The 21,823-nt window shown below is 40.3% G+C and overlaps 1 protein-coding gene across 1 annotated transcript in view; it reads left to right on the top strand.

Moving 5' to 3' along the window:
- Plekhs1 (pleckstrin homology domain containing S1) overlaps positions 1–21,823 on the top strand; it is a 28,919-nt gene that overhangs the window by 1,513 nt on the left and 5,583 nt on the right. The window contains exons 2-10 of the mRNA XM_078046223.1: positions 2,028–2,074; positions 11,090–11,178; positions 11,308–11,414; positions 12,554–12,688; positions 14,999–15,074; positions 15,941–16,057; positions 17,895–18,020; positions 19,976–20,082; positions 20,988–21,194. Coding sequence (XP_077902349.1) covers positions 2,047–2,074; positions 11,090–11,178; positions 11,308–11,414; positions 12,554–12,688; positions 14,999–15,074; positions 15,941–16,057; positions 17,895–18,020; positions 19,976–20,082; positions 20,988–21,194 — 992 coding nt within the window. The 5' untranslated portion in view covers positions 2,028–2,046. The remainder of the gene's footprint in view (positions 1–2,027; positions 2,075–11,089; positions 11,179–11,307; positions 11,415–12,553; positions 12,689–14,998; positions 15,075–15,940; positions 16,058–17,894; positions 18,021–19,975; positions 20,083–20,987; positions 21,195–21,823) is intronic.

The raw sequence follows: 21,823 nt of genomic DNA, 5'->3' as shown, positions 1-21,823 counted from the left end.
CTCACAGCAATTCTAGAAGGGTGACATTATGCCATCCACTTTAGAGATGAAGAAATGGAGGCATGAAGGGGTACTGTCATATATTCAAGATCACATCTCTCATAACTGATGGGGATGAAATTGAAACCCAATCTCCACTGTTAACCCACTAAACCATCAAACCCTGCAGCCTTATCTGTCATCCCATTTTGTAGTTGGTGGAGAGAAGAGGGAGGAGTGGTCCCCACTGGTGACTTTGGAGCTCTTCACAGACCCTGGAAGCCAGAGATGTCCTTCAAAGCACACTTTGATATTCACGCAGGAGAATATCAAATATCACAGGAGAGTGGAAGTCATCAGGAGTGTACTTGAGCATCAATCAGGTGCCCTGAGGGGGCTCCACAGGAGACCTAGGTGCAAGCCACCTTACTCCTCCTCTCTCAAATGCACTTTTCCATTTGTAAAACAGGCCACCTCCAAATAGAACAGTTCTGAGACACAAAAGAAACAGCACTCACTGGTGCAGGCATTAAGTGCCCTGCCCCTGGGCTCCCTGGATGCCACCTGCTCATTCTGAGCTCTGGTGGCAGGGTGAGATTAAGTACAAACTCTGAAATGTGAACCTACAGGAAGTTCTCAACCTGCTATCCTTGGAAGGATTTTACTCTTGACCTTTATCAACAAGACAGGGTTTAAAACAACTAGTGACATATTTTATCAGAAGAAATGATGTGGGGCTTTTGGACAAATAATAGCCCCCAAACCGCTTGAAGCAAACACGGTGCATGGTGCTTTAAAATATGTCCAACAGAGCTCGTCACTTCTGTTCAGTCCTCCCGGCTGAGCTTGAACTCCATTGCTCACGTGGGAGGGCGACTGAGTCTCACGTGCATGGGTGGCCAGAAGGATGACAGGCTGGAAACCATCCATTCCTAATAATCACGCAGGCATGGATAGCCCAGAATTGGAAAGAAGCTCATGAATTCAATACCAAATCTCAGGGGTAATTTTTTTTTTTAAATATTGTCCCTGCTTTGAGGGGGATGGGCAAAGTTTTAAGTAGTTTATATCATTCTTCTTCCTTGTACAGAACTGGTATTCAGGGAACAAAGGCCTTTGACCTCAATAGTGTGTCTTTCTCCACAGGCATTGCACGGAGTAGAGTGTGTCCATCGGACCAGGCAAGGGACAAGGGCAGTGTTCTTCAACATACATCTGCACATGCCCCAGAAATTCGCCCACATCATCACTACTGTTATTGCACAGGATACCCCAAGAAAGACAATTTCCCCAGGCAGGATAGGTGTGATTTTAGGATTTGGGAAATCTCCCCCACTGGTCTTCAAATAGCTCTTCCACGCATCTGACAAAACACCAAAAGGATGCTGTGAGGACATGTCTTAATCTTAAGATGTTCCTCTCTGTCATTCAGAGATGAGTCATTTCTACTTTTGGAGGAATGAATAAGTTTATGCTGGAGAGAGGGAGATGAGGAGGGGGTGCCCATGGCAGTGGGAGGCCCTGCGTCTTCTCCCCGGTTCACCCCGGCTGCCCCGGCCTTGCTCGCTAGTTTCCCTTGGGAGAAGGCAAGTCCCTGTCATGGAGAAGGGCTTCTTTCTTCTCCAGTCTTTCCTGTCCTCAGCAGTGCCTCCTCGCCCGCATTCTGTGGACTCCTGCCCTCTGCCCTGTTCTTATCGCTTCTCCTTGGTGTTGCTGCCACCCAGGGCTCTCTAGTCAGAAATGCTCTTGACACAGGGACAAAAAAGCCCAGGAAAGACAGCTCCTTCCGTCACCTTTCCAACACGTCCACAGACCACCCACTTGGTAAGCACAAGCTGCCTGGACTTGTCCACCAGCTTACCATGGCCATGGCCATCACCAGCTTCAGGGATAAGGAGGAAAGTATTAAAGAAATGTAAAGGGGATATCAGAACCCGTCTCCCCAGCATTTGTGAGCACCATCCTGAGACTCGGTGCTTCCGTGGCTGATGGAAAGGGGCATACAGTCGTTTGGAGACCAACTGACACTTTACCCTTCTTTTTGACAGGTAAGAACAGACGGCCATAATGGAAACCAAATCTCCAAAGAGTCCAGGTACCTGGGGGCATAATTTCAAAAGGAAAAAAAATCTTTTTATCAAAAAAATGAAAAACAAATCCAATCAAGCTAACCAGGATGCACACATAGGTTTCAATGGGGGGAATAAAGGGTGGGCACTCTGGGATCATGATTCTTGGTTTGGAGAATGCAGCACAAACTTTAGATTCACTTAATTATCTTGTAAGAGCTGACGTGTCTAGAAATTTCACATTTTGTGATTTTTCGTGGGCCAAATGTTCCATTTGTTACTTGGAGACAGTGCTCATAACAAACGATGGCCCAGCAAAAACAGGGGTGGATTTCCATGATTTTGCATGAAATTCTCATTAGAGAAACTGCCTAGCTTGTTATGAAGCTTGCTGTGAAGGTAGCTCAGGTACATTATTCTATTATCATGGCTCCTATTCACATAATCCACTAAAGGCAAGTGGTTAAAAGAGCAGAGTTCAGGATCAAATAACTTGGAAACCAAATTCTTCCATTCAACTAAAAAATATTTACAAAGAACCTATTACTCTCAGTCTGTGTGCTTCATATTGTGGGTGATATGCCGGTAAATTAATAATAGAGTCATTGCACTTAAGGAATTCATCATTTCACTGGAAAGTTAAGAGAAGCGCCCGCAAGTAGCTGTATTGAAAAACACAGGCTAGCACATGCCGTCAGGCTTTGCTGAGATCAGGAAATAGGGACAAAATGCTGTGGAAACCAAAGAAGAAAAACTGTGTAAAGAGTCGTAGAAATCCGAAGAAATGGCAGGAATAAAAGCAGGGAAGTCACTCAGAGGCAGGATGTGTCAGACAAGAACGGGATCCTAAGGTAGGTTGCGGGGGGGGGGGGGGGGGGGGGGGGGGGGGGGATAGAGGAGGAGGACACAGAAGGGCGGCACCACACGGGGCCAGACCTTGACCCCATCTTACGGGAAACCTCAAAGTATTTGGAGCATGGACCTAGCATGGTCATGAATTTCAGATTGGTCATATTTTTAATAGCTTTATTATCATCTATTACAATTGTCATGCAATAAACTGCACGTATTTAAAGTATACTATCTGAACCAGATGCGGTAGCACACACCCGCCACTGGGAAGGTGAAGGCAGGAGGATTTCTAGTTCAAAGCCAGCCTGGGCAACTTAGTGAGCTGACCCTGTCTTAAAATAAAACAAAAAGGGCTGGGGATGTTATTCAGTAGTGTAGTCCCCCTGAGTTCAATCCCTAGTATACCACTAAATAAATAAACAAACAAGAGAATGAAATGAAGTGTAATACCACAATAAGTTTTTAAATATATTTCTTAGTTATAGATGGACACAATACCTTTATTTTATTTATGTAATTTGTATGTAGTGCTGAGGATTGTACCCAGTGCCTCACACATTAGGCAAGTGCTCTACCACTGAGCTTCAACCCCAGTCCCCCATGATAAGTTTTTTTTTTTTGCTTTTTTTAAATTATATTTATTGTTTTAATTTGTTCTACTTAGTTGTACATGACAGCAGAAGGCATTTCAATTCATTGTACACAAATGAATTGCAACACTTCAATTCTCTGGTTGTACACAGTGTAGAGAAGCACCATTTGTGCAAGGGTAATGATGTCCATCTCATTCCACCATCTTTCTTACCCTCATAACTCCTCCTACCCTCCCCTTTGCCCAATCCAAAGATCCTCCATTCTTCCCATGCCCCCCCCCCCATCATAGATCAGCATTCACTAATCAGAGAAAGCATTTGGCCTTTAGTGTTTGGGGATCGGCTTACTTCACTTAGCGTAATATTCTCCAACTCCACCCATGTACCTGAAAATGCCATAATTTTATTCTCTTTTAATGCCGAGTAATATTCCATTGTGAGTATATACCACAGTTTCTTTACCAGGATAAGTTTTGACAGATGCATTCACCTGGGAAACCATCAAGATAGTGAACACAGCCATCATCCTCAAAAGTTTTCTTAGGCCTGTTTGTAGTTCTTTCCTCCAGCACACAGTACTGCCTCCCCCTCTTGTCTTTGGATTTGCCTGAGTTTTACACAAATGGAGTCTTATAGCACCTTCTTATAGTGTATAAAGTCTGACTTCTTCCACTCAGCTTAACTCTTTGGAGATTCACCCACAGTGTGGCATGTATTAATAGTTTTTCCCTCTCATTGAGTCATATCCCTCTTCCATGGATGTGCTGTACTTTGTTACCTATTGTCAATATTCCTAATGACAAAATAATTGGGTTATTTTCAGCCTTTGCTTATTACAAAGAAAGCTGATATGAGCATTGTCTATAAATTTTTGCAAAATCATATATCTATTTTACCTAATAGAATGAAGGAATGAGATGATAAGAAGAGGTTTATTTATTTTTTCCAAATTCATTTTTTTTATTTCTTTAAAAAAAAAACTTTATTGAGGTATAATTGACATACAATAGGCAGACAGGTTTCAGTTAACAATTTGACAAGTTTTGACATATGTATGCACCTGTGAAGCCACCACCCAATCAAGATAATGCACCTATCCGTCAACTCCACAAGCTTTCTCATCCATTGTCTCCCACTCTTCCACTCACACACATTTCCCCAGACAACCACTGCTCTGCTTTTTCCATATATAAACTGGAATATTCTAGAATTTTATATAAATATCAAAAAATAAATATATATATACATTTTTAAATATTATTTTTTAGTTGTAGTTGGAAACAATACCTTTATTTTATTTATTTTTATGTGATCCTGAGGATCGAACCCTCAAATGTGCTAGGTGAGCACTCTACTGCTGAGTCACAACCCCAGCCCCATATAAATTTTACATAAATATCATCATGCAGTATCAACAAGTCATCTGGATTCTTTCACTCAGCATGATTTTTTTGAGATTCATCTCTGCTATGGCATATATCAATAGTTTGTTCCTTTTAATTCCCCAATAGTATTCAGTTGTATGGTCACAGTACAATTTGTAGGTGGACGTATAGATTGCTTCCAGTCTATAGGTATCACAAGTAAAACTCCATGAACATCCATGATAAATCTTTGCATGGTTGCATATTCCTTTGGAGTGGAATAGCCTTTTAACTTTTTAAAACAGATTTTAAAGAAAAAGTAAATGAACTATTTTCTTCTATTTTTTGTAACACTGGGGACCGAACCCAGGGCCTTGTGCATGCTAAGCAAGTGCTCTACCACTGAGCCCCACATCCTGAGCCCTAAATCAACCATTTTAAAGGAAATAATTTGATGTTAGCATATTCACAGTGTTGTGCAGCCACCCCTTCTACACAATTCTGAAACATGACCTCACTCCTGGATTAAAGCCTTTCACCCAACTGAGCAGTGTCTCTCTGTTTTCCCTTCTCCTTAGTCCCTGTCAAGCACCAATCTGCATTCTAACTCTAGGGATTTATGTATTCAGGACACGTCAAAGAAATACAGTTATACAGTATGTGACTTTTTGTTTCTGGCTGCTTTGTTTCTGTAAAATGCTTTTAATGTTCATCCATGTCAAAACATTTATCACAACTTCATTCCTTTTATGACTTGTAATTTTCCATCATAAGTCATAAAAGGAATATATATATATATATATATTCCACAAATTGTTTATCCAGGTCCATGATGGACATTTGAACTGTTTCCATGGTTAGCTCTTGTGAACAGCACTGGATATAGCGTATGTGTAGGTGTCCTTGTTTGAGTGCCGTTTTAATTCTTTTGAATTTATGCTTAAGATTGGAATTGAGGAGGTCATATGATAATTATGTGCTTAACTTTTTAAGGAACTACCAAATTGTTTCCCACGATGCCTGAATCATTTTGCATCCCACCAGCAGAGTCGGAGGGTTCAAATTTCTCCATATCTTCACCGGACACTTACTTTCCACCATAATCATTACTAATGAAGCCATCCCGGCAAGCACAAAATGGTTTCTCATTGTTCCCACTTCGTGTTGGACAACTTTTTTGTGTGTTTATTAGCATTTGTATATCTTCTTCAGAGAAACATCTATTCAAGTCCTTTGTCCATTTTTTAAATAAGGTTGTTGTTTTAGTTAATGCATTTAAGAGTACTGTATTAAGCCCCTATCAGATATCTGCTTTGCAAATATTTACCCATTATTCTGTATGTTGTTTGTTCACTTTTTTGATAACATCTTTTGATATGAGTAAGTGTTTGATTTTGACGAGATACAATATACCTATTTTTTGTTGCTTTTACTTTGGGTGTCATTTCTAAGAATCTGCTGTTAAATCCAACACCATGAAAATTTACCCTTATGTATTCTCCTAGGAATAGTGTGGTTTTAGCTCTCAGATTAAGGTCATTGTTTTTTGAGTTAACTTTTTTGTTTGATAAGATGTATGAGTCTAACTATACTTTTTTTTCATCTATGGATTTCCAGTTGTCCTAGCACAATTTGTTAAAGAGATCATCGTCTCCTCATCAAATGGCCTTGGCCATTGATGTGTGGGGTTTTTTTGTTTTTGTTTTTGTTTCTGTTTTTCCTGGACTCTCAACTCTATTACACTGGTCTGTATAATTTATCTTTGCACCAGAACCATGCTTTTGATTTCTGTAGTGTTGTATTAAGTTTTGAAATTGGGAAGTCTGAGGTCTCTCTATTCTTCATCAAGATTGTTTTGGCAATTCAATTGGAATTCCAATTGAGGATTGCCTTTTCCATTTCTGCAAAAAAGTCACTAAAATTTTGATAAGGAATGTGTTGAAATTTTAGATTGCTTGGGATAGTGTTAACATATTAACAATGATAAGTCTTCCAATGCATGAATGTGGGATATTTTTCTCTCTTTATTTTTTGTTTTCTTTAATTTCTTTCAGCAATGTTTTGTAGTTTCCAATGTACAAATACTTCACCTTCTAAATTAAATTTACCCCTAGATATTTTATTTATTTATTTTGGATTCTACTATAAATGGGATTACTTTCTTAATTTTATTTTCAGATTATTTATTGCTGGCTTATAGAAATAAGACTAATTTTTGTGCTGATCAAGTAAGCTACTGAATTTTCTCCTGAAGCTTTTTAAAAATGTACTATATGAGGATTTCTATATAGATTCATGTAATCTCATAATAGAGATAGTTTTACCTCTTCCTTTCCAATTTGGATGCATTTAATTTATGTTTCTTGCCTAATTGCTCAGGAAAGACCTTCTTATACAGTGTTCAATAGCAAAGCTGAAAATGGGATTTTTTGTTGATATTTTCAAAAAGATCAACTTCTAGTTTCTTTGACTTTCTCCACTGTCTTTCAATTTTCTGTCATTGAATTTCAGTTTGATCTTTATTTCCTTTCCTTTCTTTAACTTACATTTAATTAATTCAGTGTTTTCAAGTGTCTTAGTGTGGAAGCTGAGCTAATTGACTTGAGATCTTGATCTTTTCTACTATAGGCATTTAGTGCAATAAAATGTCTCCTAAATACTTTTTAGTGGCCTCCAAAAAAATCTGACTTATTCAGCTTCAATTTTCATCCAATACAAAAAGTGTCTTCTTTGATCCTGGAGTTATTTATTTCAGGAAATTTTATGGTGGAAATTTTCTTTTATGGTGGAATGAGATGGACATCATTAACCTAAGTACATGTATAAAGACAGGAATGGTGTGAATATACTTTGTATATAGCCATAGATATGAAAAATTGTACTCTATATGTGTATATGAATTATAATGCATTCTGCTGGCATATAAAACAAATTAGAATAAAAAATAAATTAAATAAAAATTTTTTATTGATTTATAATTTGATTGGAAATTATACTCTGGGAACACAATTTTATAACTCGAATGTTTTTAAATTTACTGAGACTTGTTTTACAACTCAGATTGAGTCTATCTCGGTAAATATTGCCAGTACCCCTGAGAAGAATGTGTATTCTGTTGTTGTTGAGTGAAATGTTCTGTATTGTATAAATATCACTCAGGATAAGTTGGCTGATAATGTTGTTCAAGTCTACCATATCCTTGCTCAGTTTTTATTTATTTGTCTTCTCAGTTATAATGAGAGGAGTATTTAAGTCTCTCAGTATATTGTAAACATATCTATTTCTCCTTGTAGTTTTATTAGGTTTTGCTTCAGGTATTTTGAAGCTCTGTTATTAGGTGCATATATGTTTAGGATTATTATGTTCTATTAGGATTAATTGAACCCATTATTATTATGAAATTACCTTCTTTATCCCTGGTAGTATTCTTTGTTTTGAAATCTACACTGATATTAATACAACCATTGCAAATTTTGGCTGTGTTAGCATAGTGTATCTTTTTCTATGACGCTCCTGCATCAGCCTCCCAAGTATTTGGGATTACAAGTGTGCACTGCCCACTCAGCTTTGTATTGATATTTGTTTTCTATTTGTCTTTTTTTCCCCCTTTGTTTTCTCCTTTTGTCCTTTCTGCCTTCTTTTGAATTAGCTGAGAATTTCAATAATTCTGTTTTATCTTCCTTATTGGCTTATTAGTTATCATTATGTGATTTATTATTTTAGTGATCACTTTAGGGCTTATATACATTTTTAACATATTATAATCTAACTTTAAGTGATTTTATACCAATTCAACAATAATACAAGAACTTTACAAAAGTGCATTTCCATTTTTCCCTCCTGGACTTTATGCTGCTATTGGAATGCATTTTATTTATATATCTATTATAATGTGCACAATCATTGTTAGTTTTGTTTAATAGTCAATCTTTTTTTTTTTTTTTTGTAGTGCTAGGGATTGAACCCAGGACCTTGTGCATATGAGGCTAGCACTCTACCAACTGAGCTCTATCCCCAGCCCCTCAATGGGTTTTTAATGTGTTAAATAATAAGACCAAAGCTCACATATTTACCTTTGTAGGTACCATTTCAGTATTCTTCATTCCTTTTATAAATTCAGATTTCCATCTGGAAGATTTCCTTCTGCCTGAATGACTTCCTTTAACATTTTTATAGTGCAACCCTCCTGGTGATGAATTCTTTCAGCACTGCATATATGAAAATGTCTTAAAATTTTTTAAAAGATATTTTTAAAAATTTTAAGACATTTTTTAAAAGATATTTTTGCTGCATAGAGAATTCTGGATGACAGTGTTTCTTTCATTACTATAAGGACATTGTTCTATTTTTCTTGTTTGCATTGTTTCTGACTAGAAATCAGTATCATTGTTCCTAATCTTTGTTCTGTATACATCATGTTTTTTTTTTCCAATAGTTGCTTTTACGATTTTTTTTCCTTTATCACTGGTTTTGAGTAACTTGATTTTGATCTGCCTTAGTGTATTTCCTTGTATCTTGTGTTTCATATGGTTGGGGCTCATTGACTTGCTTGAATCTTGGGATTTATAGTTTTAAGTTTATAGAATTTATAGTATTATTTCTTTGAATATTTTTCTCCTGTCTTCCTCCCCCACTTTAAGAAACTCCAATTACTTGTATATTAGTTCACTTGAAATTTTTCACAACATTCTGGTGTTCTTTTTACGTTTTTAAATTCTACAATGTTCACTCTCTGTTACTCCTACCCAGTGTATTTCTTTTTCCCCTAAAGACATTGTCACTTTCATGTCAAAAAGTTCACTTTGGGTATTTTTAAATTTTCTATCTCTACCCAATTTCTTAAAAATGCAGTGATAATAACTGTTCCAGCGATCTTCTCTGCCAATTCTAACATCTATGTCAGCTCTCAGTCTGTTTTGATTGTTTGGTTATGCTCTTCATCATAGTCATGTTTTCCTGCCATTTTTGCATGCCTGGTAATCTTGGACTGATTGCCAGACTTTGAAAATTTTACCCTATTGGGTACTGGAGACATATATATAATACCTATAAATCTTAATCTTTGTTCTGGGATGCAGTTAAGTTTCTTGGAAACAACTTGGTCCTTTTAAGACTTGTTTTTATGATTTGTTAGGTGAGTTTGGCACAGTCCTCAGTCTAGGGCTAATTATTCCTCAGGACTCTACCTAATGTTCTGTAAATTATAAGTAAATTATAGGTCTTTCCAGTATGGCTGAAAGGAATGGGTGCTTTTGCTGGCCCTGTGTGAACACTGAACACTGTTCCTTCTGATCTTTTCTAATGGTTCTTACCCTGGCCTCAGGTAGATTGGGCACACCCTTATGCTAATTACTATTCTTGAATATTTGAGGACTCTGTGTATTGCCCTTTGGTCTAGCAAACCAAAGCAAAGCCACTTGCTATTAAAAGGAGGTGGTGAATGTGATTAAATCAAGAAGCTACTCATACATTAACTGTTCTCTGTAAGTATTGGAATTATAAGCATTTTTAGTTTTTTCTGGGTTCCAAGATGTCTACAAGAAATATGTACTACTTTCATTATTTAGAAAACCAAAGTATTGTTTAAATAGTTTTTTAAGCGATTGGTTTTACTTTCACATTCAAGATATAAGTCTAATTTGCACCTGGCTTTGGAAATTTGAGAGCGTCTTTATTAAGTAAGTAAGTGAAAACAGAATCAAGATTCTGTAGTACGTACGTTGGGATCAGCATCCCAGTGTCCAATTATTCTGGTGAGCAGCTGTCCTGACGTTTCCTCTCTCCCCAAGTTCTGCAGACACTCCACCTGCCCCTCTCCCCGACCCCCCCCCCAAAAAAAAGCACTTTTGCCACCTCATTTTTAATAGCAGGTGGTTAACTTTTATTTGCAAACAAAAGGGAGGTACAGAATTATCTTGCTCCTGCAATGGGAATGGTGACAAACCTGTGCTCACACCTAGAGAGTCAGTGACATATTCCAGAAACAGAACCAGATGGGGGTGAGCAGGACAAAGGTACCTCGAAGCATCCTTTGAATGACAGCCCCAGCCATGGATGAGGAAGAGTCACACACTTGCTCCTTTTTTTTTCTTGGGCTGACATAGGACGATCTTATGAGTAAATGAATGGTTTGAAGACCTTTCCAGAAATAAACAGTGTTATCTGATTGAAGCAGTTCTCTTCTGAAATTTATGAGAGAACAAACTGAGTCTTGTTCACTTTCTTTTATTAGGCAAGCAACTCACATTTTATTATGAAAATGAAGTCTATAAACAAGATTACTTTATTAAGTCACCACCTCCTCAGCTTTTCTCCTCCGCAGTAAGTATTCCCTACAGATTAACAAGCCTCCCACCAGCATCATGAGCGTTTTTTTTAATGCTCTCTCTTTCTCTGAGTTTTAACTGAATGCAAAACTTCTTCTTCTTTTTTTTTTTCTTCACCTTTCAGACCTCTTGGAAAAAGCGTTTTTGTGTCCTGTCAAAGAATGGGGACAAGGGTCTTACTCTTTCCTATTACAAAGACCATCACCAACGAGGTTCCCTCGAAATTGACCGGTGTGTATCCAGAGCAAGGAAATTTATAACACATCTTATCAAGTCAGATACTAACAAGTGGCATGTAAATTTAAACTTAAATCATTGACAGAGGAACTATGGACTTTAATCCTATTATGATATTTGAAAGGGAACTAAAATTATGAACACGTAGAGTAAAAGGTAGTTGAATGTTCATTCATACTATGTTACAGATGATAAGTCTTTAATTAATAAGCATTCATTTGGAAAGGAGTTTCACTTAATGTATAGATGGGAGGGAGCAGGTGAAATTGCCATTTTATAAAGCTGAGATGGGTTTTAAAAAAAAATTTAGGTCAACTTTTTTGTCTTCTCTTTTTCAAAAAAAGTATGTACAAGAAAACAACTTGAGAAGATGATTTGGTCCCCTTCTCAGTGGTGCACGCCTGTAATCCCAGCAGCTCAGGAGGCTGAAAGAGGAGTATTGAGAGTTCAAAGCCAGCCTCAGCAAAGGAGAGGTTCTAAGCAACTCAGTGAGACCCTGTCTGTAAATAAAATACAAAATAGGGCTGGGATGTGACTCTGTGGCCAAGTGCCCCTGAGTTCAATTCTTGATTCCAAAAAACCACAAAACAAAACAAACAAACAAAAAAAAGATGATTTGTGAACTCAAGAATCCAACTGAGCTAGGTACAGTGGCATATGCCTGTAATCCCAGTGACTCTGGAGGCAGAGGCAGAAGGATCACAAGTTCAAAGCCAGCCTCAGCAACTTAGCGAGGCCCTAAGCAACTTAGTGAGACCCTGTCTCAAAATAAAACATTTAAAAAAGGAGAGAGGGATCTGGCTCAGTGGTTAAGCACCCTTGGGTTCAATCCCTAATACAAAAAAAAAAAAAAAAAAAAGGAAACAGCATCTTTTGAATTAAATTTCAGGTCAAACACAGTGTTTCAATTAATGTTGAACCAGATTCAAAGTGCACATTTATTTTCTAAAAAAAAATAAAATAATAATTCAAATAATAGCAATAATAATTCAAATTACTGGACGCTCTTTAAAACATGGATCAAGCAGATCTTAAGTTTTATTCAAATATGCATTCTAATGTCAAACATTAGTCAGTTTTTTTCCTCATTTGGTATGTGCATTGGCTTAGTACTTTGTGTCTATATCTAACAGAAATGCTAGCGTCAACGTGGGTATAAATAGCCAGGAAAAGCTTCAATCTGTGCAGAGGATGTTTAAATGCCGCCCGGATGAGGTGATGTCCATCAGAACCACTAACAGAGATTACTTCCTCATCAGCCACGACAGGTAGGCTGTAAGGAGATAGAGTCGTCTCCTGGGTGTTAAGCAAAAGCAAACCGAAATCCAGAACATTTTAAACCATGTTGAAATCTCCAATGCCATCCTGGCAGCCCTCGCTATACTAATTTCCAAAGGCTCTGTCACGGGGTGTCACAAACTAAGTGGCTTAGAAGAACGGAAATGTATGGTCTCACTGTTCCGGGGGCCAGGTGACGGAGATCAGAGTGTGGGCAGGACCGTGGTCCCTCTGAAGGCTCCAGGGAAGGCTCTGTCCCAGGACTCTCTCCTAACTTCCCTTGGCTTGTGGCAGTGTGACTCCAGTCTTCACATGGTATTCTCTGTGTCTAAAGGTCCCCTGTTTGTAAGGACACCAGTCACCTTGGGTTAGGAGCCACCTTTGCTCTGGTATAACCTCATCTAAACTAAATATATCCGAAACAAGCCTATTTCCAAATAGGGTCACCATCTGAGGACTGGGAGTTAGAACTGGGATGTCTGTATCCTGGACAGATTGGGGGATACGATCCAACCCATAATAGTCACGATTACCACAGATGCATCCCAAGTAAAAGGACCTAGTACAAGAATACCTGTGTACGCTACATGTATAAGGGAGGGACCGTGCTCATCCCCAAGGGGTCTTCTCTTGGAGGAGCAGCTCCTGTAGCTAGTGAAGGTGCCCACTCCAGTTTTGCACACTTTTATATGCTGGGGGGTGAGGCCATGGTGAAGGGAAGAGGCTATGGAGAAGGCCGGGAATATCGAAGCCTGAGGGACCTTGATGTCTTTTAGGTTGACCTAAAGATCCAGAGCTTTCTTTTAAACTGTTGTGCAAGTCAGCAGTGAAGAAGATGGGATTTATATACAGTCTTTCAGACACGACTCTTCATGAAGACCGGCCTTCCCTGAGGGGAAGCTCACTTGGATAGTTGTGCCCAAATGGCACTGTCAGGCTAGGAGGGCACCTGCTCCAGAACACCATAGAGCCGAAAGCCCCAAGCCCTGGGATTACTCCTCTTATTTTCTATTTCCCATTTCGTTTCTCTGAGCTCTCCTCACCGGGGTGGCATGAGAATTCCTTCCAGAGTACAGATGGGGAGGAGGTGGGCCTCTGAAGCTACTGGCAAACACATCCATATTTACCAGAGAGCTGCTCCCATGGCCTATTCGAGCCACAGTAAAAGAATCCTCTGGTGAAGTGAATAGAGAGCCTGCAGAATGGGAGCAAGTTTTTATTTACCAGTAGCACATCAGACAGAGCAGTAATCCGTAGGATATATAAAGAACTCAAAAATCTTAACCCCCAAAAAACAAATGATCCAATCAATAAATGTGCCAAGGAACTGAACCGACACTTCTCAGAAGATGATATACAATCAATCAACAAATATATGAAACCATGTTCATATCTCTAACAACTAGAGAAATGCAAATCAAAACTACTCTAAGATTTCATCTCACTGCAGTCAGAATGGCAGCTATTAAGAATGCAAACAACAATAAGTGTTGGCGAGGATGTGGGGGATAAAGGTACACGCTTACATTGCTGGTGAGACTGCAAATTGGTGCAACCAATAAGGAAAGCAGTATGGAGATTCCTTGGAAAACTGGGAATGGGAACTACCCTTTGACCCAGCTATCCCACTCCTTGATTTATACCCCAAAGACTTAAAAACAGTCTACTGCAGGAACATAGCCATATTGATGTTTATAGCAGCACAATTTACTATAGCTAAATTGTGGATCCAACCTAGATGCCCTTCAGTAGATAAATGAGTAAAGAAAATGTGGTATATACACACACACACACACACACACACACACACACACACACACACACAATGGAATATTACTCAGCATTAAAAGAAAATAAAATCATGGCATTTGCAGGTAAGTGAATGGAATTGGAAAATATCATGCTAAGTGAAGTAAGCCAATCCCCATAAAACCAAATGCTGAGTGTTTTCTCTGATATAAAGATGCTAATTTGTAATGGGGATAGAGTGGAGGAGCATGGGAGGAATAGAGGGACTTTAGATTGGGCAAAGGGGAGGGAAGGTGGGTATGGGAGTAGGAAAGACAGTGGAATGAGACTGATACCTTACCCTAAGTACACGCATGAAAACACGAATGGTGTGGCTGTACTTTGTGTTCAACCAGAGACATGAAAAATTGCGCTCTATAATATGAATTGAATTGCATTCTGCTGTCATATATAACTAATTGGAATAAATAAAATGATCCTCTGGTTCAAAATGAGTGAGTTCAGGTGCTGCTGTTGCCACATGTCAGCTCAGAGTTTGTTCCCATCAACAGGGAGAAGATTAAAGACTGGGTCTCTTTCATATCATCGTTCTGCTGTGGTGCCCGAGCAGCTCACCAGAACACCCAGGTGACTCTCCATCATTCATAAAATAACAGACATCTGAACACCACCCTCTTTTAACAGGAATAAGGGTAGCTTTTTCTTTCTCCTTGGCAACAGGCATTAATTCTAGAAATAAATAAGTGAGGAAATGTTATGTTTTATGATGAACAAAAGGAAAAAAAAATACTTTTCATGTTTTGCAAGAGAGCTAAAATACGGACAATTCAAATGTCTGTTCTGGGGGGAGAGTGAAAGGAAAGGAAGAGATTTTCGATAGTAGCTAGAACTATACTCTTTTCCATCGTTGTTATTCAGGCTACGCAAGACATTCTCTTTTGAATGACAACATCTAGGGCGGTTTCTGTAAAAATGTTTTTTCATCTATCTTGCATTTTAATATACTGCCAGTTAGTTGTAGAAGGGCTGGTAGTTTAAAGTTTTTAGTTTGCTTCAAAAGGGTCTTCGTCAGTCTTGTGTTGGTGCAGGCCTTGACAAGTGGAACTTTGCTCTCTAGGTGACTTTATTCACATATTTCCTAGATTGTTCCATGCTTAGAGCAAAAGCCAAGGTGCAGGAGAAAGCAAAGTCTATCTATAAGTAAACTTGAATGATAGAGCAGAGCGGGCAGGGTTCAGAGGGAGAGACGGCTGATAAGTTGAGGAAGCTCAGGGCCTCCTTCAAGGCCAGGCAGAGTGTCCTCGGTTTTGGGAACAGAGGAGGAGCCAGCTGGCAGGATCAGCCCTGTCTTAGTGAGAGAGCACTGGCCCGTGGCAGCCCAGCGCCCAGACAGCTGAGGAGGTGCTGAGGGAAGAGCCCACAGGAGACTCTTCTTCCATTCCAGATAAGAGATCAGCTGTGTCCTGATGGTATCATTCCTTTTTCCTAAGCAGGAGGGACACTCACTGGGTGATACAAGGCCGGTTTCCTACCCCAGCCCTGTCTTTGGTCCTTCCAGTGTGATGGAGGCTGTGAGCCCCACCTCGCCACGAAACAGCCTTCCACACATGGTAAAAGAATCACCTTCTCTCTTGGGACCCGTCCCCTGCTCCCTCTGTCTGCGTTCCATTTACATGTCCTGGACACACGTCTGGTATGCTGGCCTGCGGCCCCTCTGCTAAAGCCAAAGCCTGCTGGCCTGGCACCTTGCCATGCACAGGCACAAACGCCTCTGGAGAAAGTCTCCCTGTGGTTTCTGACCGTCCAGCCTGGGCTTCTCTTTTCTTACTGATTTCCTTCATTCACCTTCCTGGGTCTTGCTTCTCACTATAACTGCTGTCGCCTCCTCTTTGTTTCTGGTGAAATCCATTCAAATGCTCATGAATTTCAGGGAGTGAGGTAAACGCACTGCCTCTTGAAAGCCACTCTCCATCTGCCCTCTGCTGCCTTGCCCTTCCGACTCTACAGCTTTGGATCTCCGTCCTAAACGGGCTGCCTGGGTTTGCTGGATACTGTTTCCTCCCCTAGAGACTTTCCCTCTCTGTGGGTCTCAACCATCCCTAAAGATGCACAGCCTCCCAGTTTATGGAGTTGGTAGCTCTTCAACTATTTTAAAAGCTTTTCATACCGTGTCTCACTCACCAGGCCAAACACCTCATCTCATTTATCCATTCAGTAAGTGGATACGGTCCTGTGACCCTTTTGAGCAAAGACCTCTTGCTTTCCACTCATGAGGTCTCCTTTTCCCCAGGGAAAACATTATTGATCACTTTGCCTTTTTCTGCTGTTTAGATCCAGTGATTTTCTAACCAGCTCGAGTTAAGGATACCATAGTTTGTTGGTTTCTGTCATTGTTATTTAACCTACTTTCCCATTATCCCAGATATTAAAAATACATTCTATAATATAGAATTATATAACATAATCATATAATTATATTATAATATAATAATTATGATATAATCTTGTTAATTAATATTAACTAATATAATGATATATAAGCTCTAGATTACGATTTCTTTGTCAGTTTGGCTGTAGTATTCACAGCACTGAAAACTTGGGACTTAACAGATTAAGGGGGACCCTTTTTCACCCCCAGGGGAAAGATCAAAATTTAAAATTTGAGGTATGCTTTCTGAAGAATGTGCATCATTTTCTCATCATCAGAGAGTGGAAAAATCATAAGTGGAACCATCATAAGTTGGATCATCTGTACACATGTTTTTTAAAATCACCTTTCAAGGACTTCTTAGAGAACATTCAGGGTCTTTTTGAAAACCCCAACCCTAAGGCTTTGTTCTTGCAAGAATTAAATTGAATTCATAACAATTCTCCTGCCATACAAAGCAGTCATTTTAGTGGAGTAAGTGGTATCTAGGGGGAAGAGAAGGCAATAATTAATTGGTTGAATGTCTATCACCTTGACTCCTATAATCCATACCATCACGTGATCGATGCTGCCTAAGAGCATTGCTATGGAAACAGAAAGAGGTGAGCAAAACACAAAAGACGACTAGGAACAAGAAGAGGAAGGGTGGCGTGCCCTGCCTCCGGTTAATTACCTGCTCAGATGGCACCAGCTGATAATGAAAAAGGTGGGAGTGGGGACACCATGGCAGAGCTTAGTAACTAAGAACGCCACTCCCAGGACAAAACCGCTTATTCTGATTTATGCTTCAAGTCGTCGAGAAAGCAGTCTGAACGATGTGCTTATGTATTTACAACATGGGAGGCAATGCAGACTCAAGAGACCAGGTCAAGGTGTGTGGACTTGCGTGGGTGGGAACTTGGAAGGTTCTTTGATCTTGAAATCCAACTACTCTACTGTGGCTTTTCCAGAAAGCATGTGGTTTAGCTCTGTTTCTGGAAAATAAAATCATTCATTCCTTCTGCATCTCTTTTGTGCAGTACTTAATGGAAAAAAGTTCTCCAGGATTCAAGCAGGCTCATCTTCCACGTGATTTCTTGTCAGAGACCACTCAAGACACACAAGAAGAAAGTTATTATCTTAGTCCTCGAAGTGTTCTTTTAGAGGTAACCTTTCCCGTCTGCTAATGGCTCATTTCTTAGAGAAGTGATTCCTGAGCCCCTGTCCTGCACTGTTTGTGGAGAATCAGGATAGATGATGAGCTCATGGCTCTGACCCTGGTGGAGGAGTTGCCACAGTATAAGACAGAAAGGGCCCCACGCTGCAGAGAGATGCTTATTCAGTGTCCCAGGGTGTGCCAGTCATAGGAAGAGCGGGGCCTGATTTCCAAACGGAAACCAGAGAAGGATCTATAGAGGAGGTGACATTTGACCTTACTTGATGGCTAAAATTTGGACTTGAGGAGTTGACTTGGGGAGCTTGTCAGTATTCTGGACTGAAAGAAAAGTAAGAACAAGAGGTAGGTCCTCGGGTGGTAAGTTGTGTGGTGTGTATCAATAGCCTGTTGGTACATTGGAGCCCTTCTGAGTGCTAGGCACTGTCCTGTCCCAGGCGTGGTGGCCTCAGTAATGGACTTGAGGCTGCCCCTTGCTTCCGAGCTCACAGTCTAATCGTTACCACATGATCATGTTACACAAAGAGGCACAAAGTAGCCTGGAGCATCAGAAATGGGACAGATTTTTCTCTCCATTGGAGTCAGGGAAGAAAGATTTGGGGGATGGAACGGTATTTGATATGTGTATGATGAATCGTTCAGTTAGGTGGCCATTCAGAGTGTGGGGGGACAAAACAGAAAAAAAGAGCCAGTCCATGATGGTCTCAAACACGGAGTTGACTTCATTCTCTAAGCAGCATCAGGACAGAGCTGGCTTCTAGGCTGGGAAGTAGCAGAACCTGAACTGTCTTCCAGTCACATGAACCCAGCCACTCCATCTGCGGTGGGTGCAGAGAGAAGAGAATGGGAGACAGGAAGGCCACATGACTGGGGGCATGGGGTGCATGGTTTCCCGGACCTGGCGTTTTCTACTAGAGAATGGTTATGGAAGTGCCAAGTTATACAAGCTTTTTAACAGTAGGGACCTCAGAGCCTCTAAGAGGCAGTGGTGCATTATAAATAGGTGAGTGGCACACAATGCACAGCATTTCCCAAGCTTATCTGAGCGCAGAAGCCTTCTTCACCAGGAATATTTTTGTGCTAGGGGACAGTCTTTCATGATAGTTCAACCAGCCAACCAACCAGGTGTTTTTTGAGCATCAGTTGTAATTTACGCTTGTCTTTTGCTAAATACTGTAAGGGATGCAGAGTCCACAAAGCAGATTAATCTGTGCAATAGAAATTCAGAGAGCCATCCACAGAGGTGGGGTGATCAGGGCAGGCTGTGGGACTTCAGCCAGGCCTGGACACAGTGCAAATGGACAGAAGAGAACAGGGACATCCCAGGTGAAGCAAACAGCATGGACATTGGGGACTAGGAGAGCACCACTGGTCAGGGGCAGCCACAGGAAGACCAGCTTGATTGGCGGCAATGTTCCAGGGTGAGGTTAGTGGTGACCTAGGCAGGTGAGTCTTGGGGTTTGGAGCAACCATTGCTGTCAATGATGCCTAGTTCTAAGGGACTGGTGAGCATCTCCCAAGGACAGAAGTTTCTAGGACCCTCGGGGCCTCCTCAAACAACTGGGGCTGCCTGTGAGCACTGTAGCCTATGAGCAGCTCCACTTCTATGATTCTGCAGTAGGATTGTCAGGGGACAAGGGTTCATGCCCTTGTTCGTGCGTAGTGGTAAAACGTGAAGGTAAACAGCAATTTAGTCCAATAGAACACTTGTATCAGAAAGCACGGGGCACCCAGGAGGACAGAATGGACTTTGAGTCTGCCAGGAACTTTACTGGTTCAAGCTTGTGTAGGTGAGGTTGGTTGACATTCCCTAAATGAGAACCATTATCCATCCAGTGGCAGATGTACTTACTAGTTCAGGGTCCAGGTGAATGTCCAGGTTAGGAGTAGAAGGTTCCTGTCTGATTGGCAGACTTTCATCTTTACATCCATTCTTCTTGTCCTTAGTTGGATAATGTTATTGATTCCAATGATTCTGGTGAATCCATCGAACCTGGTAGTGAAGACCAGGTCCCCAAGACAATTGAATGCCATTACATGTCAATGAAATCCTGGTAAGTAAAACTGCCATTTTAAAAATTGATTCTTGTTATCCTAAAACAACTAATGTAAATTCTTTTTTTTTTTGGACACAATACCTTTATTTATTTACTTTTATGTGGTGCTGAGGATCAAACTCAGTGCCTCATATGTGCTAGACAATCACTCTATTACTGAGCCACAACCACAGCCCCCAAATTCATTTTTAATAATTGACAAATTGAGAGAAATGTTTTCACAGACTCCATTCAACCCAAGTAGAATCTTATTATCCAAAATGCTTGGGTCCAGAGGCATTCCAAATTTCAGATTTGGGAATATTTGCATATATATAATAAGATATTTTAAGGATAGAACTCAAGTCTAAATGCGAATTCATTTATGTTTTATGGACATCTTATACACATAGCCTGAAGATAACTTTATGCGCTATTTTTAATTTTGTGCATGAAACCAAGTTTCATGGTGCAGAGTTTTCCACTTACAACATCTGGTTGGCACTCAACATTTCATATTTTGAAGCATTTTGTATCTCAGGTTCTTGGATGCGGGATGCTCAATCTGTAATCTCAAAACCAGAAAAATGGCAATGATTTCTCCACCCACAGAAAGGCATTTGTGACAACCTCAGGACGTTTTCTGTCTGGGAAAATTGTTTCCTATTTTGCATTTATGTCTCTCACACTCGAAGTCTGTCCTCCAAGCCCTGTAAAGGATTATTTTGGTTCCATATCCATTTTTAGAAGGAAATCTTATTGGATTTGATCCTAACTTCGGCTGTGATTCTGAGGGTTGGACACGCTTCAAGACCTTGTTAGTTTTCACGTGGCTGTTGGCTACTTAAATCTGACACACACCGTGGAAAGTTGTAAATAGACATGCTAAAAAAGGGTTTGTTTTAACGTCTTCTACTCTATAGTTTTTTCAAGGATACGCTCAATGCATCTGCTGACTGCCCAGAGAAGGCCCAGACCTTTCCAGAGCCCCAGGATGGAGGCACCCAACTGCAGGAACCAGATTCAGGAAGTGATCTGTGTCTTTCACCTGCCAATCCAGGAACACAGGCCACGGATGATAAGAAGGGATCGGCCTCACTGACTGTTGTGAAATTGTCTATATTACTCAAGTAAAGCTCTCATCTTTTAAAAACTCATGGGTTCTGAGGGCAAGGCAGGCCTTCTGTTTTTATTTAGTAATTCAAGTTTTGAAGCAGTTCCTAAAAATCTCCAAGTCAGCCAAGAATCTGACCAGCTTCTCCCTGTCATTGATGTTGTGGCCAAGGACAGTGAGTGACAGAGCCAGACAGAAAACAGTCCCCTGGGCTTGGGGTGGCATCTTCAGCTACTTTTAAAAATTCTTCCTTGGCTAGTCTTTCAGGTCCTGGGACTTTGGATCCACACTGATCCGAGTAGTATGTCACCCGGCTTCTGCCATTAACATTACTAACATGGCGTGCAGGTCACGAGAGGCTTGGTTTATAGACAAGGAAGGGGATGTTCCGATTTCAAGTGATGCCAAAGGCATTTAGCAAGATGGTTGTCATTTTAAGGGTGCTTACTTATCCAACCAATTTACTGAGTTCTCTCTTTCTCCATTGTCTCCCACCCACAACCACATCCCAAGAACGGTGGGGAGGGATACTTAGGAGTAATTGTCTAACATAAATTCACATTTTTCTCCAAATGTTTTTGACAACCATTAGCTGGAAACTGTCTCAGAAACAGGAGGCCAAAAATCTGCTCAGAGAGGACAGTT

The sequence above is a fragment of the Ictidomys tridecemlineatus genome, chromosome 1, assembly GCF_052094955.1.
Source record: "Ictidomys tridecemlineatus isolate mIctTri1 chromosome 1, mIctTri1.hap1, whole genome shotgun sequence".
In the NCBI taxonomy this organism is placed as follows: domain Eukaryota; kingdom Metazoa; phylum Chordata; class Mammalia; order Rodentia; family Sciuridae; genus Ictidomys; species Ictidomys tridecemlineatus.
Note: the sequence above shows the minus strand (reverse complement) of the source record. Positions and strands in the feature narration are given on the sequence as shown.